Here is a 21,308-nt window from a genome sequence, read left to right on the forward strand (position 1 = left end):
ATGATATTCCTGAGCCGAGACCCTACAGCAGTGGTTCTCAACCTTCATGAGCCTGCAGTCCAGTAAATACATTTTTTAAAAGTTAATGCCCCAACCCTAACAATTTTACTCTGAAATAGCTTTCTATTTTTTTAACTTTGTGCAATAATTTATATGTGCCCTTGAAATTTAATATTAATAAATAAATTTTGCCATATTCATAGAGAGTATTAATTCAATTACGGTATATCTAGGCTTGTTGACAAATATGAAATTTGTTTTCAATTAGTTTGCAACAACTGGATCTAATGGAATCTTCCTCTGGCCAATATCATTAAATTTATTTGGTAAGTGCTGATTTTGATTGACATGTTTCATTTAGGACACCAGAATATTATAATTAATCAGAGTATTTTCACTTCAATATACATATTTGTTAATAAAAATTGTTGTGCAAACTAAATTGACTGTGGTGCCCACCTGGCAACCTCCAAATTTGGAGGCAGGAAACAACATGCCTCCAGTTAGATCATTTGATGCCACATCGCCACTCTCACAAGAGCATTTTCTGTTATCGCAGTGGAAACCTGAACCAAAGGCCAGCTTTCCAATTGTTTGCCAGCTTGGGCTGCAAGGTGCTTCATTCTTCTGGCTCTAACTTGAGACAGACCCAACTGTTAAGATTCAAATTTGGAGGCTGCAAGGCAGACAGTACGCTTTCAGTGACTTTGATTTCTCACCAGCACTGGCAAGAAAGGATTTTTTGTTATCGGTGGTGAACCCCGATGTGTATGTTTTACCTGTTATGCATGTATATTGCAGTATTAATTTGCCACTACTATTTTACCAGGGGCAGTGGCCACTGAAATTAATAGAACAAAGTAAAAAAACAGCTTTGCGGAAAACATGAGTAATTCTGTGTAATTATTTACTACTGCCTCTCTCATTTCTCAAAATATGAATTAAATATTATATTCAAATCAAGTCAATAATCATTTTTTTATGTTATTGAACCACTATGTTGAAAAATCAATAATGACTTGATTCGAATGTACCCCAAATGGATATTTTTAAGCATATTATATTTTTAGAACAGTTTATTGGAATGCATATTTTTTTTTGTTTTATTCAAGGGAATTTTGTGGTACAGTCTTGGAATATCATACAGATGTTCCTCCTTATGAATTCCCAATTCCATGTGGAAAAGGAAAGATAAGCATTCAAACTATTCTGAGTCAGGCAACTGAATGGAAAGATAGAGTGTTTGTGGACTTGTTCTTTGCTGCAGGAGGTATGTATACTATGGGTTTTGAATAATTAATTTGCAGTGAAGAATGAAAATGTAGACAGCAGATATTATTTTGCTCATCATTTGCAGATATTATTTGATGAAGGATAAATTCACAGAACATGAACAGCAGCTATTACATTCGTTCATCTTGTTTATGAGCAGAAGTCTAAGTACCGCAAGTATTTAGAAGATTCTCTGACTTTAGAAAGTTCTTTCATAGGAAAGTTCCTTTCTCCCCTTTAGACAGAAATTTCTTCCACATCTGCATTAAAGGTCAATGGCTCCCAAGGTTTGTGAAGGAAGGTGAGTTTTATTGCTTCAGCTGAGGGTGGAATGTATGGTAGGCACTATAATGAATATTTGTGCTTTTTTCTTGTATGATATGAATATCTGTATTGTCAAAAGGTATAGAATGTGTAGTAAGGGTTGATGTCAGTAACAGTCAATTACTAGAGGCACATATTTTTGGTAAATAAAAAAGCAAAATTTTGGTTCAAAAACAGAGTCAATTTTGGGTTCAAAAGTGGTAAATAAAATGAAATTTTGCTGTTATAGTGGTGAAAAAGTGCCATATAAAATGACATTTTGGTTTTACAAAATGTGAATATAATCCCAAATTTGATTTAAAAACTGCACTATTACACAAAATAAACATATCCCTTCTAATAGCACATTAAATCATTACCAGAATGTTAAGTTTATTCCTGTATAAAGGAGTCCATTTTTGCTTCTCAAATATTTACATCAGAAATAATCAATTTTCCATGAATTGCATAACTCACAGGATACTTTAGACTTCAGAAAGTTCCGCGTTGGTATATAAACAGTAAATTTCATCTTTATGAGTCTATTTCGCATTTTTCCGTTCATTTCGCATCATTTCATGATAAAAGAGTGTGGGAAAATGCACCTCACACCTTTCAGAAACATGAAAAATTAACATTAGAATGTGTTATTTCACATTTCGTGTTTTCATCAAAAACGAAATATGCATGCCTCTATCAATTACACTTCTAAAAGATTTTCAGAAGACGTTGCAAAGACTGTAGTATTTGTATTATATTTCTAAATTTTATGATTTATATTAACTTAAGCCCCCCCCTCCTCCCTCTCACCCAAGACACACATAATTTACCTTAATTTAATACTGTTAAAGTTGTGGAAAAAGGACTTAGTTTACAAAGCTCCTTTCCATGATAACGAGTGAGCATTACCTGGAGATCAGTTCTAGCTACAGGTCTCGTAACCTACTCAAGCGAAATTGGGTTTGGCATCTTTTAGTATATTCTGAAGTGATAAAAGAAAAATGTATGAGATTTTATAAAATGAAACACCAGTATGACCTTTGAAAAATGGTATTTTTTAAACTTGAATCACTTGAGTGATTAAGAAATTGAAGCAAACACTATTTGTGTAGCTTCATAAAGAAGGTGCAGTCTTCTTGTCACAATTGCTAGCATTTAGATTTTCATAATGAATGTTGTAAATGTAATATGTATAAACTAGGGTAACCAGACATCCTGATTTTCGAAAAAGTTTTTTTAAAAAAAAATATTATTTTTTTATTTCTTAAATTTTTTTTAGTCATGTCCTACCATCTGCGATGATACTTCAAAAACCAAATATGTCCTGTTTCAACAGTCTCCTGCGAAATGTCCTGCAAATTGTTAACCTCAATAAAGTCCTCACTCTCATAAATATACTAAACTTTTTTATGTAAAGTGGTGGCATACATTCATGTTCACACACATGTGTGTGAGATCAGTTCATTTATACAAGTTCGTGTACACAAAGAAATAGTTGTATTTCTAAAAATGTTTCTCGTTTGCTACGCTCTCAACATTACTTATTCACGTTCGCTACTCTCGCGACATTACTTTTACCTTAGAAATAGATATTGCATTCGATTTGCTCATGACGAGACCCAAGTCATGACTAGAAGTATATGCATGGGCACTGTGAGAATTTAAGATGGTTTGATGTATTGATGAGGTGATTATGGAGCAATATACTATAGATGGAGCAAGAGACAAATATATATTCTCAGTATTGATTAATAATATTTTTGTATTATTTCACAATGCATGGAGGCCTCCCAGATGGCACAGTGATAGCATCGTTGCCTTCTAATCAAGAGGTCCCGGGTTCAATACCCGATGGAGGCACATAGTGCTTCTAATCTTACTTTAAACTGTAAGTCCAGTCTCAATTAGCCTTACTGTGCATAAAGTGGACTTAAAACACCAACTCAATCAATTACAATGCATGGATATTTTATGGGATCTTGAAGTTGTTTCAGCATGAATATTAAAAAAGACATGTAAGCTAGGCGAATTAAACTTGTTTTACTGAAGAGTAGGGGACTGAAATTGGGGGCAGAAATCTATCTGCATACACTACTTGCAAGTGATAATTTATAGGGTTTGAATTGTGTATTTTCAGTAATGAATAACATTTGTACAACAAAAAATCTAAGGTCGAAATCACAATTTTCATCGTGAAACAGAAATATAATGACTTTTTGTGATTGCATCAAAAAAACATTAGTTTAATTATTTATAACAATAAATAACTTCCAGTGCATCCAAAAATCCCTAAGACATGGAAGAAAATGAGTGAGATTGGGGGGGGGGGGGAGAAAGTAGGAACAAGAAAGTAAGTAAAGATCCACATAAAAAACATGTAGAGCAAGAGACATAGAAAGGCTGATCTCTAAAATGAACAAGTATAGCAAAAAGAGGAACTAAAAGAAGAAAAATAAATAGAAATGAATAGAAGGAAAATATATAAGAGAAGAAAACAGTAAAAAACATTACAGTTCTCTAATGGATTGAATTGACTAGAGCACCATCTTGTATATGTTATTTAGCCATGTTACTGACTTGTAAAGCAGAATGTTCAATATTACAAGCTACAAAGCCCAGGATTCTAGATTGAAATCAGTATCGATATAAAATTTACTGATAACCGATATTCTACAGATCCGATATAAAATTTCAAATGGTCCTTAAGGAACCTGAATGAAAATGTATGTTACAAGGTGATTGAAATGCAAAAGAAACTGCATGCTTGTAAGTACAGCATGGAGGTTAACTAACTAACTAACTCCCTAGCCTTCTTAAACCCGAAGGTTCATGGCTGCAGCAACACAGGCCTTCCTTCCATCTTTCCCTATCTTGAGCAAGATCTATATACTCTTTTCCATCCCTACCGATTTCCTTTAGGTCCATCTCAACGTTGTCCATCCATCTTTGTCTTGGCCTTCCTACAGGTCTCTTACCATCAGGTTTCCCAACAAGAATCCTGTAAACTCCTCTTTCCTTTCCCATTCGTGCCACATGTCCTGCCCACCTAAGTCTTCTTGATTTAATTATTCTAATAATATCTGGACATGAATACAAATTATGTAGTTCTAAATTATGTAACCTTCTCCACTCACCTGTTTCCTCATCCCTTTTAGGTCCAAAGATTTTCCTAAGGATTTTATTTTCAAATACTCTCAATTTATGTTCCTCTTTCAATGTAAGGTACCAAGTTTCACATCCATATAATACTACAGGCGAAATTACGGTTTTGTATATTTTAACTTTTAGTTTCTTAGATATTAAACGAGAAGACAAAAGTTTATGAAGAGAGAAGTAACATGCATTTCCTGAATTAAGCCTACTTTTTATTTCCTCTTTAATATAATTTTCATTTGTTAATATTACTCCTAAGTATTTGAATTTGGAAACTGGTTCAAACGAGTTGTTATCAATAATTAGATTTTGATTATTACCTAACACTTGGTTTCAGCCTGTAAGCATGGAGGTTATCCATAAATATTATAACAAAATGGCAGAATATTGCCCTAAATTATAAGATATTTATAGATATATCGGATCAGTAAAATTATCGGTAATTTTACCAATAAACCAATACAGCAATATGTCTATATCGGCTGATACCATTAGAGTAGCGATTAATCTGTCCCATCCCTATTGGAATTCTCATGTTGAACATACTGTAGAGTTTGAATATGAAGCAATAGGAAAGGGTTCCTATTTCCACGTTGCCTATTTTTTTTAATAACCTAGTAATTTTGGAGAACTACTGCCTCATCTACAGGACAATGGCTTCTTGAATGTTCGAGATTATTCAGAAAGATGCAACACAGAAAAATTAAACTTGTGTATCATATATTGTATTAGCAAATAATTCAACACTGTTTACTTCATTTAGTGAAATTGTTAGCACATGCATATTAAAAATTGTCCAGTTCAGATGTTTGCTTTGATTATTATTCTGCAGCTAACTTGGATCAAACTCTAAGAGAATTTACAAGTATATTTTGGAAAATACCAAACTTTGTCAAAGTTTATTTTAACTCCACTTGATGCTTGTGTATGCTACTTGGGACTGGACGTATAGTTTAAAGTGGAATCTAAACCACTGTAAAATATATCTGCACCAGGGATCTGTGCTGCAAGTGCAAAATGAATGGAATTTTCATGGCAGAAACATGGTTCAAGTTTGCTCTTGATTGCAAACATATTAATTTATTAATTACTTATCAGTTTTTTTGTGGTGGTATATCAGCATTCATATTCTTGTTTTTTTTTTAAACATAAGAGTGAAAAATTATAAATGTATTACTTTTATTAATATTTCAGAATCTGATTTGCAAACTGTACTGAAACCAGACGTAGTATGGAGGTACTTGTTGAAACACAACTCAGAAGAAATGTTATTCTTGTGGATTGACTCAAAATTTGCTCAGAAATCAGTATTGGAACTACCTCAGAATGATATGCAAGAAACTTCACTTGTTGAAAGTGATAGAGAAGTTGGAATGATAGTACCTATAAATTCTGCTGAATCCAGACTGTTGAATGTTAATATAAGGAATGTGTTTGCAGTGTGGCCCATATCCCAGGAGATGGTGGATGAAGTACATACTGCTGATTGCATGCAAAATACGAAAGATGCTGTTCTGGATCGTCTTTCATTGTGAGTGTGGATGTATCCATGTTGTGCTATCATCTATTTGATCATTCATCCTCATTATGATGGTTAACATAGAGAAGTGTAAAAGCAACGTAAAGTAACCAAAATATAAGGGTCATTTGGAAAGTAAAGAAAGTCACAGATATTTATTTTTAATATTGCAGAAACAGAATATACATGTTTTGCCACATACTTTATCTACTTCTCCACATAGTCATCTTTGACATTGAAGCACTTCTCGTACCTTGACACTAGTTTAACTACCCCCTCTTACCACGTTACCACCTGGCATCTTCGGAAACAAGGAAAAAGTCTGAAGCTGTGTTGATTCTCTTGAATGATGTCAAACTTTTATAATTTGCCCGATCCCCCCTGCAAAAATTTCTGGCAACGCCCATGGATGTGACCCACCTTTTGTTACAGTGCATGCGTGATGACAGAGGGTTGCCCTGATCACTCCAGGTCATAAACATCTCTTTGCCCATTCTTGAACATTATGCACCATTTCCAGACACTTGCCACGTTCATAACACCTTCGCCATAGATTGCAACAAGTCTCCAATGAATGTGATAGGTTAAAACGTTTTCCACGTGCAAAAAAACTAAAAATGCATCTTACAGTCGGTGGGATTTGCAATTGGCACTTTCATTGTGACAGCTTGTTACTCACCACGTGAACAGATCAGCGGCACCAACTGCACCAGGCAACTACCTACACCACACTGAACACAGTGAACAAATGACCTGCTGCAACGAAACAGTTGCATGTGTTGCATGCACAAAAAACGTTCTTTATTTTCCAAATGACCTACATAGAAAAAAATCTGTTAGTGATAAGTATAATTAGGTTTCTACTATTGTGGAGTTTGTTGTATCCTAATATTTTGATAATTATCAACCAAAGTAACATTACTTCAAAACAGCATCCCATAAAAAATATTTAGTAATATGTAAAGTTGACAAAGACAAGTTTGTTTTGTTTCAGTGTAAATTAATAATGGGGTAGTCATATGTTATGGACATTTCTGAAAAATTGCCAAGAAACATAGAGATTTGTAATGTAATCACGCAATTCCGCATTTTGTTCTTTTTATGAATATAGAAATATGAATATGAAATATATGCTATACCGATTTACAATTTATTCATACCAATAACTAATATGATTCTTATTCATTATAAATATTCTGTGAAGAACCTGATTGGGTCATTCACCTCGGCAATAATTGTATGTGACTAGATGACTCCGGTAGGTTTTCTTAAGAGAAAGATGCTGCAAATTTAGACATTTACTTAAAAAAAAAAATGGTATATGAATTACATATTTATATTCATAAAGTAACAAATTATGTACTAAATTACAAATTACCGGAGAAGATAAAAACCATTTCCACTAAGACTTTTTAAAAACTAATTTCTAAATATACAGTTTGCTTTTTCCATTATATATTTGTCATTTTATTGTTGCTTAATGCTGTCTGCCACATCCCTGTGACAGTAGAAAAATAAATAATTGTAATTGTTTTTCTCTACTCCAGGTATGGAGTGTTCAGTTCCAGGGAAAAAGAGAAAATATGGCTAATTCTCTTGAGAATTATGAGGACCAGAAATCTATCTGATTTGGAATCAGCATTTGTTCAATCTTCGTCAAACGTATCAAAAGACAAATTCTATGATTTGTTAACCAACTACTGTCTTCAGCACAATCTCTTTAATGTGCTGTTTCATTTTATTGAACAATGTGATTTTTCTAGTGAACTCTGTGCATCTCTGCAATCCAGTGTGAAGCAAGAGTTGTGCGAATTGTACAAGACATTCCAACATTTGTTGTCAAATCCTTCAGATAAGGTATTCCTTCAGAATGCCATTGTGAACAGTGCCAGGTACTTATCAAGAAAGCAGTACAGAGGAGACATAAAAGCATACATTAATGATCATCCTCTTCTAGTCTTAGCTGTGATATTGTTCAGCGAAACGTGCCTACAAGATATTCTTACAAGTGATCTTTCTCAGGATAAATTCTTAAACAAAGATGCACTTCAAAATGTTGTTTCTAGATTTCCTGTTTTAAGATTTGCATTTCAACATGAAAATGCTCAATCTACTCCACAATGTGATATTACTGTGTATGAACTTCTTGACGGATGCTCACCGTTTGATATCTCGAAGCTGTTTGGTTGGCAGGAGATGCATAGGTAAGCATGGAATTGGCAAATGGTTTTATTTGATATTATGCAGAGTTCGTTCAGAGAAGTTATTTAATCATATTTCAGTATTATATGGTGTGGCAATAAAGTTTCCAGATTGATTTACTTATTCACTTCAGGTCAGGTTGATAAAGAGCTGGGTAGGATACTGATCTGTGGACTATTCTCTGCCTGTGCACAAACTTTTACGCACATGCGTGGAACAGTCTGGCTGTAGCATTTGTTAGAAGCGGACTGTGCATCTGAGCTCTGTTGGAATCATGCTAAGTTCGAAAGTGGAACAACGTGTTAATGTCACAAAACTTTTGAAATCCGCCACGGAAACTTACAATTAGTTGAAAGAAATTTATGGGGATCAGTGTTTATTTCGCACACGAGTTTTCGAGTAGTTTTAGAAGTTTAAAGAGAATAGGGAAGGTGTCGGGGACGATCCACGATCAGGTCACCCTTGCTCTTAGAAAACTGAAGTCAGTATCAAAGTTGCTAAAATTGGTCGTTGATTGGGTACCTGGAGGTCAGACTGTCAATGAGTTGGATCATAAGAATGTTTTGGGTATCGTTCGTGGACGGGTGAGAAGGAGACCAGATATGTGGAAGAATGGCTCATGCATTCTTCATCAGGCCAACGTGCCAATTCATAACGTGCTATCTGTGAAGAAGTTTTTGGTAAAACACAACATTCCAGTGTTTGAATATCCACTGTACTTGCTGGACCTAGCCCCGTGCGACATTTTCTCTTCCAAAAAGTCAAGTCTGCACTAAAAGGAACCTGGTTCGAGTCTGTGGACGCAATGAAAGCATATCAGAAAATGACCTGCAACACTGCTTCTAGCAGTGGGAGATGCTCGTGGAGCAGGGTAGGGATCAGGGAGGGGATTACATTGAAGGATACAATATTTCGAATGTCTGATTTTTTCAATAAAAGAGTTACAGCTTGAGTCCGGAAACTTTATTGCCACACCTCGTATCTCTGGAAGATTCTTATTGTGTTAAACTGTGCGAGTGTTCCTTTATTTCTCCTGGTTAACCTATCTTAGAGCAGATGTCTTCCTTTTCTATATTTCAATTTGCTATATTTGTATCAATGTCTTAGTTGAGTTGCATGAGGATTTTATGCTCAATTCAGAGAAGATTTTTTGGTACTCAGTGTGTTATATTTATAACCACTTCTAACTGAATAGGAGAGTGATTTAACATAATGCTGTAGTGTTTGTTAGTACAAAATAATGAAATAATTTACTTAAAAGTGTCTCAGTTAGGGTTGAACTGTTACTCAAATGAATGCCAATTTCCGATCAAATTTCCACTGAAACTGATGCTCGAAAATGGTAACAATTAAAAGTTGTTGAAAATATTGATTAATATTAGTGAGCGAGTATTCCTATCCAATTATAAGCATCATTTTAGCAGGTTTTGCTTCAAAATATTCAAGAATTACATCAGAATATTAAATTATGTGTTATGGGATCACAAAATATAGTTTTTAACACAATATTGGTGCAAAATAAATGAAAACTTTGTATTTTGCATACTTTCCCGAATAGTTATACTCTGTGAAAGTATCGGGGATATAGGTATATAAATTCTAACTGATACCACTAGTATCGGCCAATACTGATACATAGATATCAGCTCAGCCCTAGTGTCTATGCTCTCTTCTTACATGTCATGTTTGTACTGTCTAATAATCACGAAAGTTTGAACTATGTAGTCTTTTGAACTTGTGAAAGCAGTCACACTATTTAGTTTTAATTTTTTTGGACTGAACTAACATATATTTCATATTTGGGGAATAAAATACATGGTAGTATAATAAAATGCTGTGCGACAGCTTTGCAGTCTAATTGTCCTGGAAGATATGTAAAATTCGAAGTTTTTTTGGTTTTCTACCAATATTTTGAGAGAAAAATGTATTTTGTGATTACATAACTGGTATTTTGATATTCTGATGTGATTTTTTAATATTTTAAAGCAAAACTCTGGTAAATTGATGCTTCTATTCGAGTGAAATACATACCCACAAATATCAATCAATATTTTGAACAACTTTTGTTACAATTTTAAAGCATCGGTATTGGTATCGGTGGAAATGGATAAGAGAGATTCATTATTGGTTCAAAATTGTATCAGCCCAGTCTTACTTTCAAGATATGTAATTTTCTGATCTGTTTGTTACTAAATTTATTTGTGTTCTTCTTGAAGGTTCGCATAACCACTTTTTGTACATGCAAAATAATCTAACACAGTTATTTTTAGTGGTTTTTATTGATTTTATCTGCGACGTTTTGTTCTGGTTTCCCAGAACTTTCTCAAGCTACACTAAGATATACATACAAAAAGGCAACCTCACATGGGTAGTCACTCTACACTTCTAAGGAAAGAAAGTGTGTCCTTATTTCCTCCTAGGTAAACTGGTTTTTCCTTGCAGGTGTTTCTTACAGCTGGCTGTTTCTCCCCTCCCCTCCATCCTGTAACCTACTCTTCTTGTCTTCCCTCCCCTCCTCCTTCTAGTGGCACTGACATTCCCTTTCTCCTTTAACTCATCTGGCAAGTTGAAATCTTCCATTTTTGTGCAGAAAATTGAAGGTGGCTCGGGAAATTTAACTAACTTAATTTCCACATGCTTTTTTATCAGTTCCACCCATTTGATACCAATTTCCCCTTCGTTTTTGTTTATTTTCTCTCCCCTGTTTATGCATATGTGCTTTGTCTCTGCTACTTTTCTCTCTATTTCATTTTCCCTCTTCTCCTATGTACTTGTTTGTACATCCACCACATTATACTTCATATACCCCTCCATTGCCAATTCATCACTCTCTTTCTCCTTTGTATTCATTAAACCATTTCTCAATGCTCTTTGCATAGATGTTTCTTATCTTTTTCTCCATCTTTTTTCTGGATGGCACGCTCACATACTTCTCTCCCTGTCCATTCTTATCCTCTTCTTCTTTTTCTTTATTCTTTGTCTCTTTTTGCATTTTCTTCTCTGTTCTTCTTATGACGTGAACTATATCCCCTGCTTTGTATCCATTTTCCTGTGCTGCCTCCATTATCCACTTCATTTCTCTATCATAGCTTGCTTTGTTGTTGCATAATCTCGTTGCTCTCCGTACAAAATTCTCCCAAAATGTTGTATTTGGTTCTCCTTTCATGTGCAGATTCCTTGTGGATATACTTTCTCCTGGTAACTTTTTATGGTACACCCCGGTTTCAATCCCTTTTAACTTTAATGGATATATCCAGGTAGTTAATTTTTCCATTGTCCAGTTCTTCTTTTGTGTACTTTATTTTTTCATGAATGAAGGTCAGAACGAAACATTGCAGATAAAATCAATAAAAAACACTAAAAATAACTGTATTAGATTATTTTGCATAAATTTATTTGGTCATGGTTTTCTTGTTTTTATGACAAATTGACAATAACTGACAAATATTCTTTTTTAAGGTTACTTATGTATAATTGTGGTTACATGCTACATTTCAGAAATAAAGGAGATGATACAATAAGAGAATTTCCACACTTTTCCCAAGAAATGCTTGTTGCCAAATATGGTCATAGAACTACAATGACGTACCTGGACTACTTGAAGCAAGGGAGACCTGTCTTTGCTGCAAATTTGTGCCTTATAGATCAATACAAATCACATGGAAGGCTTTCGAAAAAAATGTAAGTGTATACAAGTACACTCCTGTTCAGATAAAGTGGCACATACATAAAATGCCCAACCTTATAAAATGTGCCACTTTACATGAACAGGGGTGTACACAATTACGAGGTTAAAATAATTTTTTAAAATGTGTATGTTTAAAATCAAGCAGTTAATTTGTATTTTTCTTAACGTGTTATTCGATGTATACAAATATTTTGTTTTCTTTATTCAGGAGAAACCATGCATGCAATTGTGCTCATGGATTGGCTTTGCAAAAATTTGGAGATTCCAATATTACTGCAGCGTGCATTTCTTTCGTAGAGATGTTAGGAGGCAAGTCTGAAACCTTAAGAATTCATATATTAGCTGCGAACAAGATTTTGTCTTCCAAAGAAGGGAAGAAAATATGTGAGCGTAAAGTAGGTAAGTTAAATTGCATGCTCTTGTATAAATTTGTGAGATCTTCAATTCTATCTCCTTATCTTCGCTGCTGATATCCTTAGATGTACTTGGTGCAATTTCTTTCGTTGCATCATGCTCAGATTGTTATTGAGTCCTGTAGAACATTGGCATTGCATCGTTATGACTCAAATAATTGCACACATTTTGTGTAAAACTATTCACATTGTCCATCTAAGGTAGATGGAACCGCACTGACCTCATTTAGCTTACGAGTGATTTTATTTTTCCAATATACCTCTTTTGTGTGCGTCAAAGTACTTCATAGTGATATTTAAATTCCTGAAAAGTTAAACCTGTTTAAAATCTTCCCAGAACATCCAGAACAACCTTATGCTCATTTGCACCAACGTCGATTTACTTGTAAGAGTGAACTCACAGTTAACTCACGAATTGGTTGCACCAATGGAAACATCTGGTAAGTTGAGAGTAAAAGGAGGGTGAACTTTACCCTCCGAGATTGGCGAGTAAAAGTGGAGTTAACCCACGTGCAGTGCAGTAATGGCTGCCATTTGCAATTGGTATTGCATCACTTCAGAATTTCAAAACTAAACAAATGTTTTAAAGGAAGTAATAGACTCAAACTATGCATGTAAAAAGTGAGAAATATGTAGTATGTTACTATATACACACTTTGCGAGATATTTATTGTGCACATTCTGCAGTTCAGAGTTTGTAAAATTGCACGTACAATACAAACATAAACATACATCCAGAAACCTGTAGCTATGTAAATATTAGCTATAAAACGATCATGAATGCTACGTGGAGATACATGTATATATATCGAAATCTACCACAACTATAACTGTAACACTACTTACTATGATTACAAGCTGCTCTAATATATCAAAATTTATTCACATAAATATGTTTTCTCCCATCTATATTTAGTGCTTGAAATTTTCTCATGCCCGTTGCTTGTCACTGTTTAGGATATCAATGTTCCATTACTTCCATCCTTTCCTTGTTTCCTACCACACCACGTGTAGAATCGCGCCAACCACGTCTTCTCGAAAGAGGTAACCAATTGCACACTTCCATCTGTATGACGTTTAGGCACTTGCTTTGAGGCTAGCCACGCTCCTAGGGTTATTCCAGGGTTTCGTGACTCGCTATGTTCATGGCACCTTTCATGTTGGTGCAACAGAAGACGATCGTTACTTGAGGATTACCATGACCTACAGATCTCTTTACTCTCGACTTAGTGCAACGTTAGTGCAAATGGGCATTAATGTGGAATGCATGCACACACTATTTTTGGATAGTTCTAATAGTTTAGAAGTCCAATGGCATCAATAACTCCGGGATGTAAGGAGTGGCCTTTTGAGAAGGCACCCTAAAGTCAGCCTCATTTCCACGCAGTACACCCCAGTAACCGCTGTCTTGCAGGCCAAGAAGGCTCTGGCGTTTGGACTTATGGCCAGTATAATCCTCTGTAGAGTTGTCTTGTCCTGTGTTTTGTCCATATATGTGTTGAGTGCCCCTTTAGAGCCTCAGCTTTTAATTTGGCAAGTGTTGATTTTAGTTAAGTAAAGGACTGGGTAATTTGGGTTCAAAAGTAGTAAATAAAAGTAAATTTCAGTGTTATAACGGTGAAAAATTGGATCAAAAGCAATATATAAAATTACATTTTGGTTTTAAAATTATGACTAAAATCCTAAATTTGATTTAAAAACTGCACTTATTACACAAAATAAACATACCCCTTCTAATAGATGTAGTTACCATAGTATTAACTTTATTCCTGTTGTGAGGCAACCACCAGTTTAGTATTTCTTTTTCAATAATTATATACATATTATTTTTTTTGTATGTGTTTCGTGTGTAGTTTGCGCTCTTCTCTGGAGTGTAAGTGATCCAGTCAAGGAGGACTCTGGCGAGAAGGTGCGGGTAGAAATTTTGTATTTTAATTATATATGTTTTTCTTGGGTTTATATTAAATATTAATCTATTCCTATTCTCCTTGGATATTTGGGTTATAGTTAGGGATTAGTTGAGGTCCAGTACTACCAGTGTACCCTCATATACGGTCCATAACAGATTACGGGCAGCTAGATGTGGAATTTTAACATGTAGTGTAACAAAATACGCAAGAGGGCAGCACCTCGTGTGACTGACCAAAAAGGACTCTTGTTGGACACCCCCTCTGCCGGTCAGTCCAAGAACCACCCCAGGAGAGAGAAGGGGGAAGTTTTTTTTAATGTTTTTTTTCTCTCTCGTCGAGGAGAGAGTCTACAAAAGGAACAACAAAGATATAATATGGCGGAGTAGAAGGACATAGTAAAACAGCCTGTAGAGAGTGTGCGAGTGTGCATTGTGCAAATAGTGCGGATAAGGATTTTTTGACATGTGTAATATCGAAGCAAGGATCTTAGGAAAGGATTGGACACAGTGAAAGAATGAAGCCGCAGAAAGAAAGTGTGTAAAGAAGAGGACTGGACTAGCTTAGAAGGAATATGCAGGTGAGAGTGCAGTGAATAAGGGCCCCAACGAAAGGCGCCGGGACTTAGTTAGTGTGTGTGCATGGGGTAAACAAAACAAATAGTAGAGGCCTCTAATAACTAAGACGGAACTGTAAATACAACAAGAAGCAAAAGTATATACTTATAATGTTCACAATCATTTAATCATATTTTTTCAACAACGCAGAAATAATAAATTCAATATTTGTATAAATATTATTGTACTAATTGTTTTTTATGAACAAATTATAGTGCTCACGGCGGCGAGGTGGGGAAAGGGTTAACACCTACTTAAACTTTCATAAAGAGTCTCATGCCATCCCTTTCGCCTCTCCCCGTTGTGCGTCACACCTGTATAAAGGGGTTCATTTTTTCTTCTCAAATATTTACAGCAGAATTAATAAATTTTCAGAAAGTGTTGTGTTGGTAAATAAACTCTAAATTTTGTGTTTGAGTCTATTTCGCATTTTGCAGTATTTTGCATAATTTCGTGAAAAAACAGGGTAGGAAAATGCCTCACACCTTTCAGAAACACGAAAAATTAACATTACAATGTGTTATTTCACATTTTGTGTTTTCGTCAAAAACCAAATATGCATGCCTCTAATAATTGATAATTTTTCAGACACTGATCTAATCATAGTAAATATGAAACATGACACAATGTAGAGTACCACTAAGAAATTGTGCTGCTAATAATTTATTATATTTCACACAGGTAGTCTGATGTACGGTTTAGTTTCAAACAAACAAGATGCTGCAGAACAAGTACTTGCATATCTGGAAGAAGCTCTACCGAAAGAACTTCCAAAGTGCGACCTAGATTCAGTGGAAACAATTATGGAAATGCTGAAAGCATGGTGTGTAGCAGTGAAGTTTGCCAGGATTCATAACCTGAAATTGCCAGAGGTTTTCGTGAAGGAATGTGCCAGGAAAGACAATTGGTTTTTGTTCATAGTATTTTTGCAGCTGTATCAATATCCTTTGAAGCAGGTGTGTAACAATACTTATGAGTGTCTTTTGTTATCAGCAGATTCAGTTCTTTTGTTTGGAACAGAGTGGAACTTTGATTTTTATTCTTGTTCCCAAAGTCATCCCAAAATGAAACTTACTCCAAAGAGAGATTAAATTTAACTGATAACATACCTTTTTCCACCAAAATTGAAGATACATTCTTTTAGGTATTCAAGGTCAAAGGTCACATCATGTGTGCTTAAAATGAAAATTTCAATATTTTCATGTTAAAATTATTTTTTGCAAAAACTACGCTCCCTTAGCTTCGAAACAAGCCCAAGTTATACTGTAATTAGAAGAAAAGATATGATTTTTTTTTATCTTGCAAGCATATACAGTCAACTCTTGATTCTACGACCCCAGATATAACAACCCTCTCAAAGTAACGACCCTTTTCCCGGGAAACGTGAAAAATTTGGAAAAAAGTTGAAAACTTGAAGGAAATCGGCCGAAAAATAAGTTTTTTGCACTTGTTTTATTCACACTCATTCCCTTCACGAGTGCTCTACCACTCGCAAGTGGGTCTGATCTAAAAATAGATACCAGCACACCAAGCTTGAGTGATATCCAATAGCACTTGACCTCTATCCTCCCCTCCCCTAAGCATGCCAACGCCTGACGGCTGCTACCCAAAACACTAGGCTTGTTTTGCCTTTGTGATTTCGCTTGCTCTTGGATACGCGAGAAGAGATCAAATGTTTTTGGATGTTATTTTAAATCGACCTTGATTTGTTTCCTTGTCCTAAGAGCTGCTGACAACTGAATGGTGGGGGGAGGGGGAGAAATTAGAGATAAGATCGCAGGCATGTTCCAAAATTCAGATGCGTGGTGCCTGGAAGTCTGAACCGTCTGTCCAGTTCTGACCTAGACTTCAGTAGGTCTCTGAGTGAGCAACTCTTGGCCTTGTAGCCGACAACTTCCGGTAACCGTTTTCATTCAAAACACGTTCTTTGTACCCTGTAACACTTCATAAAAAAGCGAAACTGTTAGAGATAATCAAAGCCACATAGGCCAACTTAAGATTGTCAGGCCGCTTAATGATTTGTCATCCAAGCTTCCGCAAAAGTTTACTTCGATCTTACGTGCATCATAACTCTCGTTTTTCACTTCATACACAATTTACTAACTGTGCCAATGTCATAATATTTGCCAAAAAAGTGTTCCATTGGCTCTCTTTTTTCCTCTCAGCAAACGTGTAGGGGGAGGGGGAGGGGCAGCGATGACAATTGTTTCAGCCACAATTTTCTTGCTCGTGTCTGCACACGGGGTGATTTCAGGCAAGGGTGGAAGTGGACCGCTCTTCCTTTCCTTTGATGTCTAAAATGAAGCAACCAGTTCTGGATACATTCTTGAAAACGAACAAAAAACATAGGACAAGTATTAAAAAAGGCAGCCCCCATTCCCCTTCCCAGCTCATTCTTCGCCACTGGTGTGCAAGGGAATGTCAGAGAGGCAATGTTATAATTGCAGAATTCAGGTCCTATTTTTTCTTTTAATGCTATTTACTGCATAGGAAATATTGCCCGTATTATTGTCTGTTGCATAGTAAAACATAAAGCAAGGGTCATTTCTTTCTTCTTCACACTGCTGATAAAAGTTCCATCTTCGACAGTTGCGTTATCTTAAATTGCTGAGGATTTTTCTCTTCGGCCACCTGTTGCTCAAACTTCCAGCGGGTCTCCTTGTTTTTAGGCTGCAGCTGGCGCCAGTGTTTTGTCTAGCATCTGCAAGCTCTGGCTTGCTGATAACATTAATGACTCATCCAGTGGAAGCAAAAAGTCATTGTTTTGAATCTCGCAAAGCTGTTTTGATTTGAAGATAACTGAAATTTGATCTCTAGAAAAAGAAAACAACAGTTAATACAACTTCATGTTCTGCACCTTCTGATAAGCAAAACTGTAAATTTTATTTTACATCTGACAAGAATAAACTTCCTCAACACTCGAGCATGTTGGAAGGAAATGCGCACAATATAATCACCACTTTTCTTCAGAACCATTCATGTAGGAGAAAAAAAAATTGCTCAATGTAGGAATGGGCGCTGAGACCGATTTAAAGAAACATTATTCAAGGGGAAAAGTTTGGAGGATCGGTTGTTTGACATTGATAATATTCCTAAATCTTAACATTAAATCGTCGATTAACGTGCAAGTAAATAATGATCTCCCATTTTGATATCTAAAAATGCGCACGTTTCATAAAGCTTGTTTTGAGTTCATTTTATGCTGATGGGCTAATCGGGACTAAATATACAGTTTAAAGTGAAATCCAATTCCAAACCCGAATGATTATCGACTGCGACCCTGTTGCTGTTTAATGACTTGTCCTAAAATATGCATTGGGTGAAAACAGATCGCAAGTTGCATGTTTCCTTTTTCACGTTCGAGGAAGGAGTTTGGACTGTTCCCTTGAATGGGGTAGTGGGTGACTATGAAGTTGGTTGAAGCAAAAAAAACGTGACTTTTTTTTTTACGATGTATTTTACACAGCCGAACGAGAACTAAATTTAGAACCCCACCCCTTTTTTTTGTCTGGTGCCTAGAAAGGTTGTGTTGTTTCTCCCGAGAGATCTTATCTTACCAGTCAATCTTGTAACAGACAATGCTCCAGTAGACCCGTATAAAATCCAACATTCATTCTGCCCTATTTTCTCCCGACTTTTGCTGGCGCCAGTCTGACTGGTGTCAAGATTCTTCGAGTTTTGCTTGCAATAAGCGAGAGATTGTTTTCCTTTCCATAGGTCTCAGTGCAAATGGGTTTCTCATGAACTAGAATTGTAAGAATTTCCTGGAAGAGCAACAGCCATAGGTCTCAGTGCAAACTGGTTTCTTATGAACTAGAATTGTAAGAATTTCCTGGAAGACTTTTCTCGGGAACTGTGAAAGGTCGTTGTATTGAGAGTTGACTGTATTTGACATTTTTAAAAGTTGGCAACCCTGACGTGCCAAATTTTTACACATGTAAGTTACTTCATGTCATCTACCATCCTACCAAATGTCATGAAAATCCAAGATGGTTGAGTTCATTTTTTTGTGATGATTTGGCATGGAATGACCCAACATATGTTTTTCCTTTTAATCATTTTACTAATTATCGTATTGCATTAGAGAGCTATGGTGATTATTTAATGGGCCACCTGACTACCATGCAGGAGACCCAGGTTCAATTCTTGGGGTGGCTGATATCAGGTGGGGATTCTTTGGTCATCAGTGGATACTTGGGGAGGAAGCAAAGATGGTTGGAGCACAGATTCAATTATCAAGATTGAAATTGTGTGGAGCCCTAGTTCCCCCCTCCCCCTTGTACAATCTTTTTTATTTATAACAAAATATTATATTTGTTTCCACAAGAAGTGCTTTTATTGTACACATGCACTTCCTTCCTTTTCAGTCCATGTTGTGGAGCTTCAGAAACATAAGGTGCGGAAAAGGTTTTGGTCATAACTTAATTTTAAGAGAATTATTGGGGATATTTTGTAACATATTGCTTTCTTGCAACCAGAAAAGTTAAATAAATGAACAAAAATGTAAAAATCTGGTAACATTAAATCAATGTTGCAGTGCATTTGAATAATTCAGCATCACAATATGCCTAATTTATTTCTTTCTCTTGTTTTCTTAGGCTGTTGAGCTGGTGAAGGAATTCAAATCAAAAATTCTGGAACAACATCTAAGACATGCATTTATTCAGGACACTGAAGAGAGACAGAAACCAACCGAAGACCAAAAGCTTAAACCTAGAGACTACAGAAGAGTCCTGTATTCTACAATTAAAGTGAACATGGATGATGAAAGTATTGTATGTATTCAATGTGCATGTATACTTAACTTTAGTATAGGCCAAAATCTTTCTACCTAATGTCCATTCACTTACATATATAAGGATATGTTGTGTAGCTTTTGATGCAAACATTGAGTACGAAATTGCACGTTTTATGCAACTTCAAAGGTAGGAATCAGATATATTTACCACATTTGTGCAAAATATACCCACATTGAACTTGCCTTGCATCAGATAATTCAGCAAAGGCATGGGTAAAAAGCAGAACTGAGCCAATACCAATTTGACAGATGTCCATACTGATGCTTGAAAATTGTAATAATTAAAAGTTGTTCAAATTATTGATTAATATTTTAATATTGGTGAGTGAGTATTCCACATTAATTTATCGAGAGTTTTGCTTTAAAATATTCGTGAATTACAGCAGAATATTAAAATTATTGTTGTGTAATCACAAAATCCAGTTCTCCACACAAATAAAGTAAAAAAAAAAGTGAAGTGCTCCCCTGTCCTTAGCACCACGCCATGAAGGCGTATAGTGGGTGTGGGGGTAATGCTCCACACTTTCTTGATCCGGTCGTGAGTGGGGGTTATCTGATCAGCATCACGCCCCTGACACCTTTACCCCCCCAGGGTTTCCCCCAGGTACCCATTTCATTCGACGCTGAGTGGACGCCGGGGCCGCTTCCAACGTTAGGAAACTTCCCAGATTTGAACCGGCCGGGGATCGAACCTGGGACCTTTAGCATGGTAGTCAGACACGTTACCGACTGAGCCAGGTGCAAAATAAAAATAAACTTCAAATTTTGCCTAGTTTTCAGGATAATTGAACTCCACAAATGTGTCTTGTGCAATTTTTGAAGACAATGGGAAAGACTAAAACACCAGATAAGTATCAACTAGTTAATGGTAGAGGGACAATAGACTTCAACTTTGCCTGGTTCCTCCCAGCGTAGAGATGTTAATTATTGAAGACTAGCTGATTACCCAGCGTTGCCCAGGTATTTATTTATCCCAATCTTGTATTAGATAGGAAAATAATGAATTCTAACTATAATGTAAACTGTAACTAATTTTGAATGTGATCGTGAATGTCAGCAATTAGCTTAGCAACTCCAAAAACTATGGATTCGACACTAATCTAGGTCATTTGTGGCATTTTATTTTCACCCCCTCTCACCCCCTCTCACCCCCCATGTCATTGTGCGGATTGCATAGAGTCACGGATGTCTGTTTGTGCGGAATTTAATATCGGTGGTTCTCGATTATTTTTACATGTCACCCCTTCCCACCCCACCCCTAGGGGTGCCAGCAGTGTTTTACCCGAAAATATTATTTCCAGATTGCAAGTGTACCAAGTTTGGTTGAAATTGCTCCAGGCGTTCGAGAGTTATGCCGGAACAAACATGTATACACACCCACACCCACCCACACACACACACATACATACATTTTTATATATATAGATTAGGCACAC

At 35.9% G+C, this 21,308-nt stretch overlaps 1 protein-coding gene across 1 annotated transcript in view; it reads left to right on the forward strand.

The window, feature by feature from the left end:
- LOC145994609 (spatacsin) overlaps window positions 1–21,308 on the forward strand; it is a 100,809-nt gene that overhangs the window by 23,531 nt on the left and 55,970 nt on the right. Inside the window, exons 11-17 of the mRNA XM_083130660.1 lie at window positions 1,113–1,270; window positions 5,923–6,259; window positions 7,795–8,451; window positions 11,948–12,130; window positions 12,346–12,536; window positions 15,756–16,030; window positions 19,673–19,849. Of these exons, the coding sequence (XP_082986786.1) occupies window positions 1,113–1,270; window positions 5,923–6,259; window positions 7,795–8,451; window positions 11,948–12,130; window positions 12,346–12,536; window positions 15,756–16,030; window positions 19,673–19,849 (1,978 nt within the window). The remainder of the gene's footprint in view (window positions 1–1,112; window positions 1,271–5,922; window positions 6,260–7,794; window positions 8,452–11,947; window positions 12,131–12,345; window positions 12,537–15,755; window positions 16,031–19,672; window positions 19,850–21,308) is intronic.

The sequence above is a fragment of the Lepisma saccharinum genome, chromosome 11, assembly GCF_977018435.1.
Source record: "Lepisma saccharinum chromosome 11, izLepSacc3.1, whole genome shotgun sequence".
Lineage (NCBI taxonomy): Eukaryota > Metazoa > Arthropoda > Insecta > Zygentoma > Lepismatidae > Lepisma > Lepisma saccharinum.